The sequence below is a fragment of the Nipponia nippon genome, unplaced genomic scaffold (assembly GCF_047370975.1).
Source record: "Nipponia nippon isolate SJK-2023a ecotype South Korea unplaced genomic scaffold, ASM4737097v1 scaffold_29, whole genome shotgun sequence".
In the NCBI taxonomy this organism is placed as follows: Eukaryota; Metazoa; Chordata; class Aves; order Pelecaniformes; family Threskiornithidae; genus Nipponia; species Nipponia nippon.
In genome coordinates this window covers 5,429,436-5,447,109 of record NW_028262346.1, presented here as the reverse complement: position 1 = coordinate 5,447,109, position 17,674 = coordinate 5,429,436, and the positions used below count along the sequence as shown (strand labels likewise).

Genomic DNA, 17,674 nt, shown 5'->3' with positions numbered 1-17,674 from the left:
CTTGATAAAAGGGAGCCTCCATGGGTCCAAATACGGCAATCGTTAAGTGAGCCCTTCACAAAGTTTTTAGACCGGCTGCAAGCGGCGCTCCAGGTTGCTCGACTTCCTGAGCAGGCTAAGGAGGCGATATTGCTTGACTGTGCACGTACGCAAGCAAACCCACAAACTGCAGTGTTGCTAAGACAGTTACCCATAGGGACCACGCTTTCACAGATGATTCGTTACGTGCTGGAACAGGAACAGGCGCAAAGTATGCAACCGGTAGTGGCTGCGGTCCACGTGGCCTGCCGCGGCGCACGACTTATGTGCCGTAAGTGTGGGGGGCAAGGACACATGGCGCGACAATGCCCTTCAAAAATAAACACCCCCGGAACAGGGGAAGGAGAGAGAGACCTACGATGCTGGCGCTGTGGGCGACTAGGCCACAGAGCTCGACAGTGCAAATCGGGGAGTCGGCAAAGGAGACGGGGCTGGGGAAACGAGAAGAGGGGATGGCTGAGGGCCGTGCCATCCCCACCTGCCCCAGTGATCAGCTCAACAGGCCCGACGACAGTAGCGCAATGTATGGCACAGGGAGTCTCTCCGTCCCCGGGACCAGCACAGTCGCCTGCGGTCCCAATGATGCAATATCCAACTCAGCTGCCTTGGGGAGATGGGAGCGCGCAATAGAGGAGGCTGGGGATAGAGCCTCGCCGTATGTGGCACTCACCCTAAACATGACCACACGACCAGAAGTAGATATTATAGTTACCCCATGGCTCCCAGAGTTGGGGGGAACACCACGCCTCGTGTTAAGAGCCCTTTTAGATACAGGAGCGGACGTTACAGTAATCCCATCACATCTATGGCCAGATGATTGGCCACTCGAACCGAGAGGTTCGCTGCAAGGCGTGGGAGGCATGCAGACCTCGCATCAAAGCAGGAACCCAATGCAAATTATGTTGAAGGATCCGGAATCCGGACAAGCTAGGGTAGCATGGTGTAACCCTGTCATTGCTGAGTTACCCATTGTCATCTTGGGACGATGTTGCTTGCAGAAGATGAATATAGTGCTGCGTACAAATTTATCATAATGGCCACTGCCTGTGTCCGCCCATTAAAACTCACCTGGTTGACAGATAAACCAGTGTGGGTAGAGCAGTGGCCATTGACAGAGGAAAAGAGGGCGGCTGTTCGACAATTGGTACAACGCGAACTTGACGCAGGACACATCGAACCCTCTACAAGTCCCTGGAACACCCCCATTTTCGTGATAAAGAAAAAATCGGGAGCGTGGCGACTGCTACATGATCTACGCGCAGTTAATGCATGCATACAAGACATGGGTCCGCTACAAGCGGGCCTCCCTTCTCCGGCCATGATTCCACCTGACTATCAAATAGTGGTTATAGATATTAGAGATTGCTTTTTTAGTGTTCCCTTGCATGAAGAAGATAGAGTACGCTTTGCCTTTACTGTTCCTGAGCCTAACAATCAACACCCGTGCGCCAGATATCAATGGAAGGTGTTACCCCAGGGCATGAAAAACTCACCAGTCTTGTGTCAAATTGCTGTAGCTGCTGCGATACGCCCTATTCGAGAAAATTTCCCTACGGTCATCATTTTCCATTACATGGATGACGTGTTATTGGCGTCCAACCAAGAGGAGTTACTGGAAAAGGCACGCGTGCAGCTGATAGTCAGTTTGGAGCGACATGGGTTACGCATTGAGCCTCGGAAAACACAGGTAGGGCGTGCAGTAAAGTATTTAGGTACTCAACTGAGGCCACGAAGCGTGACAGCACAATCATTTGAAATTCGGACTACACTGACAACACTCCATGAGGCACAAAAATTAATTGGACAACTATTGTGGCTTAGAAACTTTATTCCAATATCTGAGGCAGAAATGACTACCTTATATCAACTCCTGAAAGGAGGAGATTCCCCCCTAGCTCCAAGGACTCTTTCAAGAAACCATCAGGAGATTCTTAGGACAATTATGGAGCGAGCCCAGCATTGGGGTCTCGCTCGATTTACACCTGAACAACCGGTCACTGCCCTGATTTACATGACCGATACCGCTGGCCATGGTTTACTAATTCAAAATAATGGTGAAAAAGGCTGGCCTTTTGCTCGGTTGTATCAAGGCAAACCAAAGACGGCTTTAATTTCTTGGCCAACATTATTATCCCAGCTTATTCTCCGCTGTCGGAGGCAAACTCAACACTTAACAGGGAAGGACCCGGAGGTCATCGCATTGCCCTGTTCTTTGGCACAGTGGGAGTTGGTACTTCCACAAGTGGGGCTCCTGCAAGCGGTGATAGCTGAATTTACGGGTCGTATTGAAGGTCTAAGACCACACCCCTGTGGGGAGATAATCCAGGTACTCCATTTTTTGCCAGCTAGTGCCATAGTTGAACAACCCACCGGAGGCCGCACAGTTTTTACCGACGCGTCATCGATTACTGGGAAAGCTGTCGTTACATGGCAGGAGGATGGTCAGTGGACCCACATTAGTTATCAAGATCAAGGGCAATCCGTGCAGTATCTTGAGGCCAAGGCGGTATGGATGGCTCTCACTCAATGGCCCGAAGAGGCCTTGGATCTAATCACAGACTCTTGCTATGTATATAAGTTACTGAAGAAGTGCCGATGGGCACTTGGGGCAACGTCAGAGATTGCCGGAATGTTGCTCACCGCACTGCAAATGAGAACCGCTCCTGTCTGTCCTATCCATGTTAATAGTCATAGTTCCATACCGAGTTTTCTTTCTGCTGGGAATGAAATAGCGGACAGCTTAGCAAAGAGCGTACTGGCGGTTGAAGAAACTTCTAACCTAAGGCGAGCTTTCCGCCTGCATGAGCTCCTCCACTGTGGAGCTCGCGGTTTAGCTAGGCTCGCTGGCATTACGTTGCAAGATGCTCGCTCTGTGATTGCTGCTTGTCCTGTGTGTTCCAAAGGTCCCCTCTGGGAGGCAGGGGTAAACCCTCGAGGGTTGCAGCCCAACCAAATATGGCAGTCTGATGTTACGATTTATGAACCCTTTAATCCACGTAAGTATCTGCATGTCACAGTCGATACCTGCAGTGGAGTTATTTTAGCGACTATGCATGCTAAACAAAATGCTCTCGCAGTTATTTTACATTGGCAGGACTGTATGGCGCAACTTGGCATCCCACAAAAAATTAAAACAGATAACGGAGCGGCATATGTCAGCAAGAAGACAAAGGACTTTTGCGCGCGCTGGGATATTCAGTTGAGTCATGGCATTCCCTATAACAGTACGGGCCAAAGCATTGTAGAATGCGCACACCGCACATTAAAAGAGTTACTCGACCGACTTAGGGAGGGGGAAAAGATAAGCCCAGGAACAGGGGTTCCCCCTCCCCTTGACCCTCCCTTATTTCGGGCACAGCGTCTGTTGACGACGGCACTAATTACCTTAAATCACACCATTCGAGGGAACACCTATAAAACCCAGACTGCAACCCAGGCACATTTCTGGCTCGATGAGGACGAAGGGCCTTACCCTTTGGTTCAAGTACAGGACCTGCAAACCCGTGAATGGGGGGGGCCTTATTCCCTCCGTTGCTTGGGACGTGGGTATGCGTGTGTGCAAACCGAGAAAGGGACGCTAGAATGGGTACCCAGTCGAAATATTCGACCGTATAGACATTAATCAATCTATTGAGTCTTATCTTGACAGGTTACCATTTCCCTATGCATCCTGATGGTGTGGGGGAGTAATGAGGGAGCCGCGACGAACTACTGGCTGGACTGGGCAAAATCTATGAACGTAACGGATGCGTGTCTGTATAAGTCTTACCATATATCAATTATTTTACACGCAGCTTCCCCAGCAAGATCCAGAACTACTGGAGCTAAGGGAGGGGGAAATGTAGTAAAGATAAGGGCTGGTGACCGGAAGATCACGTGCTGTACGGAAAGAGTTAAGGGTCGACCCTCCCTTGTCTCCGCCCCTTATAACATGACACACCTACTGCTGGGGGTATAAAGCCCGTGTTGGCTGGAGATCTAGCGGGATAACCTTGATGTGTAGTGTTTGCTACAACAAGCATCCAAAGTTTTGCTCTGCCCTTCTCCATTTCATTACATCATTCTGCGTGCCCACCACCTGCCAGCTGGGGCCCTCTGAGCACCCAGTGCTGGGGTTGACCCTCAGCCCCATTCAGTTTTAGAAGGTCCCCCAAGCTTCTCCTTAACCCACACAGATGCATAGGTTTCTCCTCCCAAGAAGCCCTGGTAAGCATGGCAGCACCATGGGGCCATCACGGCTTTCCCCAGCAGCTGTGGGGCATGCAAAGAGCTGTGATGGCAGGGAGTGGTGCCATGTATTCCTATGACAACCCATGTTGGAAAGGCTTGGGAAGAGCAGGAAGGTGTCACAGGATGCCAACCCGCCTGCTTTGTTTAAGAGTTAAAGCAGGGAGCTGAAGCCAAGGATTACCACATTGCAAAACCATTTAAAACAGGGTAAGTGCTTGTGATTCAACATCGTGACTGCAGCAAACCCACTCTGCCCTGTGCTTCTGCACTTCTGGTATGAAAATGAGATCTTCCTCTCCCCTTCTTCCCCTCCTGCCTGCTCTTCCCTCTTTGTCCACCTCTTGAGCCCTTCACACAAAGGTGAAATATTTTACATTTTCACCTGTGGTGATGCAGATCAGAGAGTGTTTTCTTTGCTTTGCTTTTCACTGATTTTGCCCAAGGCATCCTTTTAAACAGCAGCCTGTGCAAAGATAATAGGTGGCACGATTCTCTGTAACTGGAATCAGCAACAAATCAGCCATCTGCCACTCCAGGGGTCTGAGATTAACCCAGCTACTGGACCGTGACTGCAAAGCATTTGCACATTTAGATTAGAGAAATGTGAGGTTACAAGTCCAAAAAAATAAAAGACTGAAAGTGGGGAAGGTGTCGGGAGAAGGGGTGGAAGATAGCCTTGGAAGAGTGCTCTGGATTAACCCTTTTAGACACAAGTCATCTCCTAACAACTCCAAGCAGACAACATTTCTCATTATAAAGTGTTAAAAGGATGAGGGATTTGAAGGAAGCAACTGGAGATTCATGAGACATCATGTTTCAGGGAAATACATCCAAAGACACTTCTTTGATATAGGGAGAAATAAAGACAAAGATATTCAGCTGCCTTGTCAATGCCTTGCAATGCTCCTTGGGAAGTATGACCAAGTTGCCCAAATGGCTTACTTGGACCACTTGGAAAGTACAAGAGTAACATTTTTGTGCCAAGATGGACAAGCTCCCTTACTCTAGAGCATTGTCAAGATTTCGAGGAAATGAAAGAGGTCTGCATTCTGAAATATAAAGGTTTAGGAAGGTGTCTTCATTCGCTGTCCTCAGTTTACCTTCCTGAATAACAAACACCGTATTGCTACTTTGTGCCCATGGATGCTGTTGGTCTACATTAATATTTATCCATATCTTTGGGATCCTCTCTATAAATCTGTTGGGAATTGTTATTCAGTAACTGAATTATTAAGAGGTTTAAATCAGTAGTAAACACAAGCTGGCTCCACATCTAAAAGCGTGAGCCATTCTCTGTGCATGTGCATGGCAGGTTAGGACAGCTGCCAGGGTCTCCTCTGCTCACTTTGATGTGGGCTTTAATCCCCACTCCTGGTATTTGCTTTTGTAGGTTGGCATCCCATGGTCAGGGATCTCAGGTTAAAAAGAGGAGGTTGTGGCCAAAGAGGTGCAGCTGCAGCCAAAACTATCAGCAAGGACTTCTGGGAAATTCAGGCAAGGTCTGTGTGTGCCCTTGGTGAGGATGGTAGCTTAAATACACAACTCATTAAGTCAAAAGAGGCAACTGAAAAGCAAACAGCAAGCACATGTGTGCATAAAAAACCACTTATTTTTGTGGCTATACTTTATTCATGAAGAATAGGTGGGATCTGTTGACATGTACAATGGCAGACAGATTACTCCAATTTACTTGGCCAACCCTCTTGTTGACATTTGCCATAGTTTCTTCACCCTGTCCAAGGTTTCCTGGGTCAAGCACTACACGACCCTCACTTGTGACAAAGAGAAAAGCACAAGAAGAGACAACAGCATCTCTTCTGTGCAAGCTCAAGTTAAGCTGCAGCAACTACATGGTTCAAAGCACAGCTGAGAGCAGGAAGAGTGAGAGATCAGTTGCTGCAGACGTCCTACTACATACAAAGCCCGCTAGCATCACCTCAGAAATGAGTGCACCTCCTAGAAGCATTAATTTGGGACTGATCTTTCGATCCTCTGCAGAGGAAGGACCATTGATCTGCAAGGAGCTGTGAGAAGAAGAGGGTGAGGAAAGCAGGCTGGAAAACACGTTTAAGTCTCCCTAAATTCCTCACTATTTATCACAGTATTTCCAAAAGGCATTACCTGAGCAGAATTAGGCGCTCCAAAACCAGGCCCGTGTGTCTGAAACCAGAGGTGAGATTTGAAGTGGTTTGGATATATACTAGGGAATGGTTTGCAGGTGAGAGACAGGTCACAGGGATCATCCCACACCTGGGACTACAAGCCTGGCCAAGCTAACAACCCAACAACCCACAAGCTTCTGAGATGCAGCAAGTTAATGAGCCTCTGCCTGTGCTTTGGAAAGGTCTCCTTGAACTTGACCTGCTGGCTGTGTGAGCACTAAAACTGCTGTTAAAACAGGAGCTGGACCCATTTTCAAACCCAAAGGCAGGGGTTTTCTCTTTCTTCAGTCTCCAATTTCTGTAAAGCTAACCTTAAACTTCAGAGCCAAATGCCAGCATGATCCAGAGAGGAGTATGTGTGTGCATGTGGTGGAAGATCTTTGCATTCAGCTTCAACTATTGGACTATTACAAGAATGCTTGTGCTGGTAACAATTTTTAAAAGATTTTTTAAAAAATCAAAACCTTATCTAAAAAAAAAAAAGGTATTTTCTTGTACCTTTTTCTATTCTGTGATTGGAAGGAAGAAGGAACCAACACAGGGAAAAACCTTTTCTTTCAGACAAAAATCACAGCAAAAGTCCAGCCCCATCCCTTGCAAATTAATCAACCTTATGAAATGCTGTAGAAGTTTCAGCCCTATATGATTTTTTGTTTTTTTGTTTTATCCAGGCAGGCTTTGCAGGAAGGGGCTTTTGCAACCGAAGCACTGACACTGCATTAACCAGCTCAGCTGAGCCATGGAGCTACCTGGAAGTTGTGTCGTTCCCCCAGCAAATGAGAAGCGGAGGGGAACACCGACACAGGTGACACTGCACCTTGCAGAGACTTGTGTGTCCTACAAGTAACCTTGCATCAGCCTACAGAGCCATGAGAGCAGCCTTATGGGTACGGAGAGAGGAGGAGGAGGAGAGCAAGGAGGAGGGGAAGGAGTGGCAACAGGAAAACAATCAGAAAACTCACTGGGAATCAAGTCTCCTCTTCCTCCCTAGGAAGAAAATTAAAAAAATAAAAATCCCTCCCCAATACGGAGATGGCAGGAGGGGATGAGCACACTCACTCCTTCCCTGCTTATAATCCTTTCCAGTGAGCATCGTAACAAACATGGGCTAAAGACCAGCTACAAGCAGAGCATTTCTGCCAGGCACTTGCCACATTGCACCAGCCCCAGAGTACAAGGGTCTGCCCCCCTTCTGCTCCCTCTCTACCCCAAGTTCCCAGCAAGGGTCCCTTCTTTTTCCCAGAACCCCTAAATATCACTGGGGGTGGACAATGGGGGAGAAGAGGGTCACATTTAAAAGGCAAAGGGGAAGTGGAGAGGTGGGAGAACACCCTTGAGCCCAGCTGGCAGCCCCACAGCTGCAGCCATTCTCATTCCCAGCACATTTCGCTGCTCTCCAGCGCAGCCCAGCTTCAAAATATTAGTGCGGCGCAGAGTGCCATTTTCGAGTCGCTGCAGCTCCTTCTTGGCACTGGTTCAGCTTTTTGTCTTGCCTTCTCCTCCGAGCGCCCAGCGGAGGGAGGAGGAAGGAAAGGAAGAAAATAAAGCCTTGCCGCTTTGCCACCGGGGCCATCGGACTCCCCACGGCACCCCCCGCCTCACCTCTGCGGCACCCCATACCCTCCCAGCCCTCTCCCAACTGAACCCACTTGGCAAACATAAATCTCTTCCCACCTCCAGAAGAGCCTGTTCACAGCCTCCTTCCCCTCCTCCTGACACCCCTTTTCATCGCTCACTCCTTTGTACTCCTCTAAATTTTTCCAGCCAAGCGTTACAACCTTCCACCCCCCTTTCTCCTCCATCCCCAGCTCTTCCACCTCCTCCCCTCACATCAGCAAAAAAAATCGTGCCATGGTTGCCAATGCACTGTCGCCTGCTCAGAGCAGAGAGCCACTGCCTCCACAACATGCCTGGCAGGTCCAATCCAGCTCACAGCTGCCCAAGTACAGGCGAGCTGCAGTGCTCATGGGTGCACATGCATGTGCACACACACGTGTCACGGGGCAGGACATACTCTGTTTGCATCCCTTGGCATTGCTGTAAATACAAACTTCCTGCAAGCCTGCGTTTGGCAACTGAATTCCTCCTCCTGCTTGTGGGGCAGGGAGAAAAACAGAGGTGGAATAGAGAGGGAGGGAGGGTGTATTTTTTTAAGCAACCCAAACATGACACTGAGTGCTTCCACCAACAACTTCTCAGCCTGCTGTGCTGGCAAACAGCTGCCAGTTCCAGCCTGGCACCAGCTTTGATTTGTTTTTCTCTCCTCTTAAACGCCTTCCTCCCAAATATTTATTCCTTTATTTTTTTCTTTTTAGCTTTTTTCTTCCCTTTTTCCCTCTTAACTTGTCCATAGAGGGGCTCCCTCCTAGTCCCACCCACATATCCAAAGCATCACGTGTGGAAGGAGCACCAAAAGGAGTTAAACGTGATGTAACACTCAATGAACCAAGAGGGGGAAAAAAACCCCGACAGGTACACACAACATATATATGCTTTTCTGTGAGGAAGAAGGAGAGAGAGAGATGCCCTAAAAGCAAGCAACATGACCCTTGTGCATGGCAGGATGTGCAAGACCGAGCCTTCTCCACACAGGAGGGAGGAGACAGGTTTGGTTGGGAGGCAGAGAATGGTTGAGGCAAAATGCATATTCTCCATGGAAAGGACCCAAAAGAGCCAACTTTCAGCCAGCAACCTGACTCCAATTAAACTGGACCTTGAAACACTGACATATGCCTGGCAGAGATAAAGTAGTGTAAAATGCACCTTGTCTGGTGCCTGGAGGAAAGAGATTTGGAGAAAAAATATAATAATGCTGATGCTGATGCTGGGGATGGCTTGGAAGGGGCATAGATGGAGGAGAGAAGATGAGAGAAGGATTTTAGCGTGGTGGCATGAGTGCATTAAGCTGCAAGCCAAGCTGGAGACCCAGAGCAGTGAACGGCCCCGTAAGCAGCCGCTTGTGTCTGTGGGGCTTTTTATGAGCCTGGTTGGACCCCCTTGACCACTGAGAAACATCAAGAGGGGTCCTTGGAAGCCATGGGAGTTAGAGGGTGGTGAAACAGATGGGCATTTGCTGCATGTCAGGCCTGATGCCTCTGCTCCCTGTGGCAATGAGCCACTTTGGAGGCCTAGCAAAAGTGCCAGGAAAAGGCTGGTTCTCGCCAAACACGCTTTGGCCACCCAGGGGAATAGCAGAGCAACCGGCTTGAAAGTGGGGTCGCAGAGACAGACTGGAAGACAGACAGACAGCATGCTCAGGGTGGTACAGACAAAACAGCAGTGTCCTGAGCGGCTGCCTAGTATGTATCTTGGCAAAATCTCACCTGGCTGTGGATGAAGCAGAAATCGCAGGCTGGAATCATAAACCCATCAGTTGGTCTGACTTTTGCTTCCCTGGCCTGCACGTATAACGCAGGAGGAAAGTGGAGGGCTGGATGACACCCTCTAGCTGCCAGGAGCCACATGGAGGAGCTGGTCCTTCGGCTGCTACCAGCTGCTGCATGTGGAGCAGCTGATGGGCAGGCGCTGAAGTGGACTTAAAATAAGCAGATACCCTGCTGTGACTGCACTCATTAAGGGACGTGTCCATTTGCATACTTAAACCGAGCCTCAGGCCTGTGCCCTTAGGAGCACCTCTGCCACTGGGACACAGGTCCACCTGCGCAAGGTCCATCTTAGGGCTTTCTCCAGGCCACTGCAGCATGGCTGGGACTGGCTGGGTTGGATGAAGCAATATCCAAGTAGGGCTACCAGATCCCCTCTTCTGAGTTGTGGCTTCACTGTCCCAGGCCCTTTGCATAAGGATGTCATCCAGCATTGGCAATGGTTCCTCCCAACATCTGCTTCCAAAGTCAGCCGGTGTCCATCCGAATCTTCTCTCCCAGCTGGTTTACATGTCTGTTTTCTCTCTTTGCTATTCCTCAGGCTTAGGGTGGTTTCTACCCTTCTCTCCAGCATTTAGTACCAAGTGCTGGCATTTGGCAAGGCAGACTGGGTCCCTCGCATGTGTCCATGGCAAAGCAGACCCTGAAACCTCAATCGGAGGCCCCCACAGAGAAGCATCCCTGCCCAGAGGTATCTGTAGCTCATTGAAGTGACTCCCAGATAGAGGCACTTTCAGATCCTTTGAGTTGAAAGGTGCTATAAATAAAAGATATTACAGACTAACAAGTTCTCGGTTGCAAACTGGAGTGGGAAAGAATATTTTAGCATCCTCTTTCTAAGCATATTAACTCTTGGCAGACATGATCATTCAGGTCTCCAGAGTTGAAAGCTTCACACAGTATGCAGCACGTTGAGTCCATGTGCTCCATCTCATTTCAACAGCTCTAAAATCTACACTGCCCCTACACTACAACCCCCCAGTGCAGCAAGCATCCAAATATTGTGTTGTTTTGGGGGTTACGACAGTAAATATACACTCTGTGGTGATCTTTCCCAGGAAAAACTCAGCCTTTGCTGCTGTAAGCAAGCTCCCAATAGATGGTGCCTAAAGATTTTTATCAACTGGCTTCTGATGCTTCCCTTTCCAGGGTGAGCAAGCACTTTGTATCAGTCTGGCTTGCTTTAGTGCAGTGACCCAGCACTGTGCTCTGCTGCTGAAAGTTCAGGTCCCAGCTGCGGGGCTAAACTCTTGCTGACACTGTGCTGATTTCTCCATCTCTGTCACCCACGCTGCCAGGGAGCAGGGGGATGTTGGTTTTTTCCATGCTGGAAAAGAAAGAAAACATTCATGCAAAATGCAGAGAAGATGTGGCAAAGGAAAACAGGCAGGGAAGGGATCCTAAAGTGTGTGATGAGGTTGAGAGAAAATCCTTTGGGCAGCATGGGACACTTCATCATATTCTTCTTTTTCTTCACCAAGGAGAAAATCTTGCTCAAGAGGCAATTAAAATGTTACAGGCAACAAAAAGCTTTTAGAATGCCTTGAAGAAATTATGTGCGTGCACAAGTGCACGGGGAGAGATGCAAAGTGGGAAGTCACTATTAGGAATGGGTGAACTATGAAAGGTTGGATGGTTTGTTTTGGATAAAGATCCCCACATTCAGATTCTTATCTAAAGCCCTCAATCTTCAGAGCAGGGCTGGAAATGTCTGAAGAACAGACCCTTCTTGCAGAATTTCCAGTATCTCTCGGAGCAGTTGCCTATGCCAAAAATACCACGAAAACAGCTTTTTTTCTTCTTCTTTTATGCAGTGTTTTGGCTCTTCTGCTTCTGGTTCCAAGCAAAACCTAAAACTGCAAAGTCTTTGACTGGAAGGTTGGACTGTGCTTATTTAATTTCAAGCCATCCTGATTCTCATGACTGCACACATACGAGGGAAATAAGGAAAAACAGTGCTGTGATTCTAGGGAAAACTTTAAAAGAAGACTCCCTGAAAATTGGCAGAAAAACAATCTGGCTTCCCTAATCATAGACTCATAGAATCGTTAAGGTTGGAAAAGACCCTTAAGATCATGAGTCCAACCGTTAACCTAACACTGCCAGCTAAAAGCCCTGATTTCTCCCACCTTAAGCAGACTACTTATCTGTAAGCTGGCTATTCTTCTCATAGATAACATGCAAGATCACAGCATTCCCAGTTCAAATGAGCCTCCTAGCTTTGGGTGGTTATTAGTCAGTGAATGCTATTGAATCAATAAACAAAATAAGGACTTTGAAGAGAGTCTCGTTTCCCCACCCAATCTTGAAACTCATCAGATCTGCAGTATCCCTAATGTGACAGAGAAAGAAGAAAGAAAACAATTTGGACATGATCTGATGGTCTCCAGTTTTCTTAAATCAGAATGTAATTGAGGTAAAATAGCCTAGGGATGGTGCTGTTGGGATGAAAGCAGTATGTTTTGCTTAAGTCCCCTGGACAAACAGGGCTGTTGCAGGGCTGATTTTGATCTCTGGCCAGATTTACACCAGCATATCTCAAGTAATGTTGCTCAGTGTGTAAGGCAGATCAGAATCAGGCCAGTGTGCTTTTAAGGATGTTGCCAGATATCCTGTGTCCCTGGACTATTCACCTCAGGAAGGTTAAAAGCACATACATTCACTCTACATGCAGTAAAGAATGAATATTTTGCTGTTAAAGACCAGATGATGTTCTTAAATGATTTATTGTAGTCTTTTTTCCCGCCTTTCCTATGATTTATTAATTACGCAAGCAATTGTCGTCAGCTCATTCAAGCGGCTTGGAGACCAAGACTCAGATTTTTGTCTGGTACAAATCAGGATAACTCAATCCAAGTCAACAGAAATGATGGACGAAGCCAATGGAAAAGGTGTGAACCAAGAGTTTATACTACACAGTCTCCCAGAACAAGGGCACAGCCTTCTAGACATACAGTCTACGTATTTTCTCACTGAAGATGATGGCACTTCCTGTAGGTGACCAAGACAGGTACAGGAAGCCCAAGTCCCCGTTCATGTCCACATGCATGAATCAGGAGAAGCTCCATTATCCATCACATGCTGTGCTTTTTGCAAAATCTGTTTGTTGTGTCCTGCTAAATGCTGCAGGATGCTGATCGTTTTTGTCAAAACTTGGCTTTTGTGCAGCTTCTTAGTTTAGATGGTGGGAGAGGGGGATGGGTTTAACTTTTGGCTTGAATGAAAGAAAGTTAAAAATCTGGACCCTTTCAAGAGTGCTGAACAGTCGAGAAATTTGGCTCTGAGCTTTTTGAAAATGTGACCCAATCTATCTAGTTATTATACCATTCTCTGGCTATGACTAACACAAGGATTGATATTTACTTGCAGGAAATACTGGCGAGAGATGGGGGTTCCCATTCACTCATGTTGTTTACTGCTCCCCTGAGATCATACACTTCAGTGATAATGGAGCAGAGCTCTTCACAGGTGCACAGTTTATATGCCAAAATGGGTTGTAAATCAGAGTGAGGAAGAAACGGCTGGAACAACACTTGTTTGTAGAAGCAACCGTTGGAAGGGGATGTTGACCGTGTTCATTTTGCAGGTCTGATCTCCTAAGTCTACGCCTGCTCACACTGCACCGGAGGGACTGGGTCCCACATCAGAAATCCAAGGAGCACATCAATAATTTGCCAGAGAGTACATAGGGGGTGAACTTGTCCCTGATCGCCATTATTGGTTCAAAACCAGGAATCCTCACACCCTTTTGGACAGATGGCTGGTCCTATTACTTCTTATGTTAGATTTCCCATTGAGGCTGAAAGCAAATCCACATTCAAGCTGAAAGTAAACAACCTGTGAATTCAAAAGGCATTAACTCAAACTGCCAAAGCATTTGCTGCGTATGCTGCAGATGTCAGATCGACAGTTTCCCACAGCCCTGAGCCTAGACACATAACTAGGTTACACAGCAAAACCTTCCACCCAGCTTGAAAATCCATCCTGTGCAAAAATCGCTCTCCTCACTGGTGTTTTAAGGGCTGGAGCCTCAGCTGGAGTGAATTAATGTAGTCGCTCTGATTTGAATAGAGCTATGCCAATTTATACCAGATGATGATTTCACCCTTTGGATGCCAAGTGAGAAATGGCTATCCACTACTTTTTTAACAGTGTGGTTTGAGAAAAAAATAAAATGTGGTGTATTTTAAAGAATGAAAGAGCACTAAGTAAGTTTCTTTCAATTTCTATGATTAATTTTTGAAGAAACCTATTACAGAGCTTGGTCCTAAAGAATTAGGCTTTGCAGAAAAATGCATGTAAATAACACAACTTATAAATACAAACAACACAAGTTACCCAACTTATTCCAATTCCTAATACCTTCCAAAATGCCAACAAAAAGTCAACTGGGAACCCAAGCATGACATCGCTGTGGTATTGCAGGAAATTCAGAAAGTGGAAAGGACTGAATAAACCAGTCTGTTTTTTCCTGCCAGGGCAGAATGAAGAGGACAAAAACCGTGAAACTAAACCATACAAACAGAAAAACCCACCCATATGCTTTGAAATGCTCTGAACATTAGTACCATGGTGTGTGCCTCAGCCGTAAAGATGTGCAAGATTGTTTTTCTAATATATTTTGGTGTAAATCAAACAGCACCACTGAAGTCATATTCTGTAAATCAGGATTCATTCCATTTAAAGCAACGTAACCTCATGGTATACATTTAGGAATGATTACCCGAATTAAGCCTATGATTTATTCTTTAGTATAGGAGGCCCAACTCACAGACTTGGATGCGCCTTGATTTTCCCCAAAGTAAACTGGAGGTCAAATATTACACCAATAGAAAAGACTGAAGATTTTTAAGATGATGGTAATGGGAAATCAAACCGCTAAACTGTTTAATTTAAAGCCACTAGACTGATGTAGCTCATCAGAAAATTCACCTCCTCTTTCCTCCAGCCATCCTTATTTTCACTTTACAATTCAGTGTAAGCTGGCAATTAGTAATACTTTGACTGTTTATAGAGCCTTCATTTGAGGATCTAGAAACACTTTGTAAACACTAATGAATTAAGCTTCTTAACATCCCCTCTGCGACAGATATTACTATCGCATTTGCACAGCTCGGAGAGGAGGTGCAGGTTTGCTGAGGGTTGGAGCCAGCCAGTGGCGGAGCTGGGAAGCCACTCTAGACCCTGAAGCTCACCTTCATCTCAATAACACAAGGCTTTCAATGGATGTGGTGATGTGCCTGGCAACTTCTGAACCTTATAATTCTCTCTCGGGACTGCCAGTGTGCCCTGATGTCTGACAGGCTGAAAACACAGAGGGTTGAACTTCTACCCATAAAGAGAACTTAAGTCCCACTTACTGTTGGACAGAAACACCATGAATATGGCATCCATCCTCACCTGAAACAATCACTCACAAATATGATCCTCTGACATTGCAAACAGGAGAGAAAATTGGGAATTCAGTTGTCCTTACTTGGTTTTTAATAATAAGACCAACCCTGGACAAAATAATACAAAGGTCTGGGAGGGTTCCTTTCCTTTTCTTTGCATCTTTAATTGTCCTTATCTTTTTCTCATGTAGAGGAAAAGTAAAATATTCAAGCCTGCTTGCAAGTCATGATGACAGGAGGAACTTAAAGGATTTTTAAAGAAAGCCTAAAGGTTTTGCTTCCAACACTATCAGGAATGCTTAGATCCTAGGCAAGCCTTAGGACAAGATAGGCATTGACGAGATGAGTAATTTTTTTCAAAGCACAGTCTCATTGATTTAAGAGCAGCTAATGTCTGGTACCTATTTGAAGCATTTTTCCACGTAGCCCTTCTCCAATTGCATGGCAATCAGACAATTTCAGTGATGATTCTTCTGTCTAAAAATGCACACTTCCCCCTCTTTTCAATTTATCACTGAGCCAGTCAGCCTGTTTAGTGTTGAAGTTTTGCCCATTTAACAGTGCACTTAGGAAAGCTTAATACAAACATCGACCAATTCATCGCTGTCACAAAAAGAAAAGCCTTAGAAATCATTCATCTAAGCGGGAGTCAAGAGCAAGAGTCTCTTATTTAGAGATCGGTCAATAAGAAACAATGTTATGGAAGCTATTCTAAATAGACCAGATTTTTAATTTTTTTTTTTTAAACACCTCTTTTCTTCCACAGATTGAAATTGAGGAGAGCAAATAAGATATTTAGTTTTGCTTTTGAAATTTGTTGGTGACCTTAAATCCCAGATATGGGGCACTACAGAAGAAACAGGCATTTGACATATTCAGCATGTTGATTTGTGAACTATTAGCAGATTGCTGTTTGCCTAAAAGTATGTATTTGAAATTCTTTTCTAAAAACTCTTCTTGATCTCTTCCCAATTCATGAGCTGCTAAATGTCTGTACGACATGGTGATGTTTGTCTCCCGAACAGAGGGACATTACGATCCCTAGAAGCAGGTTTCCAGCGGGAATATTAAAGACGCTATTCAGGAATATTCTCCAGTATTCCAGCTTCCACAAACACTCCTGCTCGCAAACATGTTTGCGGGAATATTTGTCAAGAGCAAACACGACGGGATGGTGGGAGAAAGTGTACAAAGTCTAACCAAGCTTATAAAAACCCAACAGCTAATGAATACTTGTGTAAAATGTCTTACGGTATTTCCTCAGCTACGGATGCTAATTAGGAAAGCCTATAAAGCTAAAACTCTTTTGCTTCCTGTAGTAAAGATAAGGGCTGGCGACCGGAAGATCACGTGCTGTACGGAAAGAGTTAAGGGTCGACCCTCCCTTGTCTCCGCCCCTTATAACATGACACACCTACTGCTGGGGGTATAAAGCCCGGGTCGGCTGGAGATCTAGCGGGATAACCTTGATGTGTAGTGTTTGCTACACAGTGGTGACCCCGACGTGATCAGGCAACAGCGATGGAGCTCGCGGAACTCATAAAGGTACTAAAGTCGGTAACGACAAGGGTGCTCAAGCGGGGGTTTGCGGCAAGGCGGCGCCGACCTGCTGCAGGTGGTGTGCTGATGGGGCAGGAATCTCCTGGGAACGAAAAGCCAACAAGTTTAGTTTCGGAGGGGACACAGGCTGGCTGGGAAGGAGTGGCCTGTGGGACACAGACGGAACCGTTGTTACTGGGGGCTGAGCCAACGGAGGAAGGGGAGGTGCAGGGAGACTATGGTGCAGCGGGAACAAAGGAGTCGGGAAAGGTGTTCCCGATACAAGTGGGGAGTTTAGAGCGGCCGCCCACGGAACCTTCGGCACCTCCTGCACCGGCGGATCTACCACTTCCTCAATACCCCTGGGGCGAGTTGCAACAATGTGTGGAAAGGGAGCTGACTGATAGGTTGCTGGATTGGGTCCCGGGGGCTGATGTGGGATCCCAGCAGTATCGTGAACTACGTGAAGGAAGATGGCGGGAAGGAGAAAAAGAAGGGAAAACACCTGAGGACTCCCCATTGTATCCCAGTGATCGACGAGTGCTGGACACACAGAGAGTGGAGTGCAGGACATCGAAGGGGGGTGGTAGGGCTCCCCCGGCACTGTCAGTGATACCTGAGCCACCAGAGGGAACCCCTATCCCTAGGGCAATGGGAAATCAAACTGGTATTCCCTCACAGTGGAGGGAGCCTGTACACGATTACCTGATGAGCTCTGATAGCAGTGAGGGCGAAGGGGGTGATGAGGGATCCTCGATTGTTGCTCATCCGCCCCCGCTTCCGAGACGGACTAACGAGGTTTCAAGGGAACTCGAGGCATTGATCAGCCGATTGAGAGGGGTGGTGGCAAATGCGGAAAGTCTTATGCCAGGGGGAATGCCGAAAGAGAGGGCAAACGGGACGGATTGGCAGATGATTGCAAAAAATT

General features: G+C 46.9%; 1 protein-coding gene across 2 annotated transcripts in view; it reads right to left on the bottom strand.

Moving 5' to 3' along the window:
• Nucleotides 1-17,674, bottom strand: part of SETBP1 (SET binding protein 1) — a 298,679-nt gene that overhangs the window by 163,383 nt on the left and 117,622 nt on the right. Inside the window, exon 1 of one of the 2 annotated variants that reach the window (XM_087763713.1) lies at nucleotides 9,755-9,806. The exons of the other annotated variant lie outside the window; for it this stretch is intronic. Within the exon in view, the coding sequence (XP_087619839.1) occupies nucleotides 9,755-9,793 (39 nt within the window). The 5' untranslated portion in view covers nucleotides 9,794-9,806. Of the gene's footprint in view, nucleotides 1-9,754; nucleotides 9,807-17,674 lie in introns of those variants that run through there. 2 annotated transcript variants of the gene reach the window in all.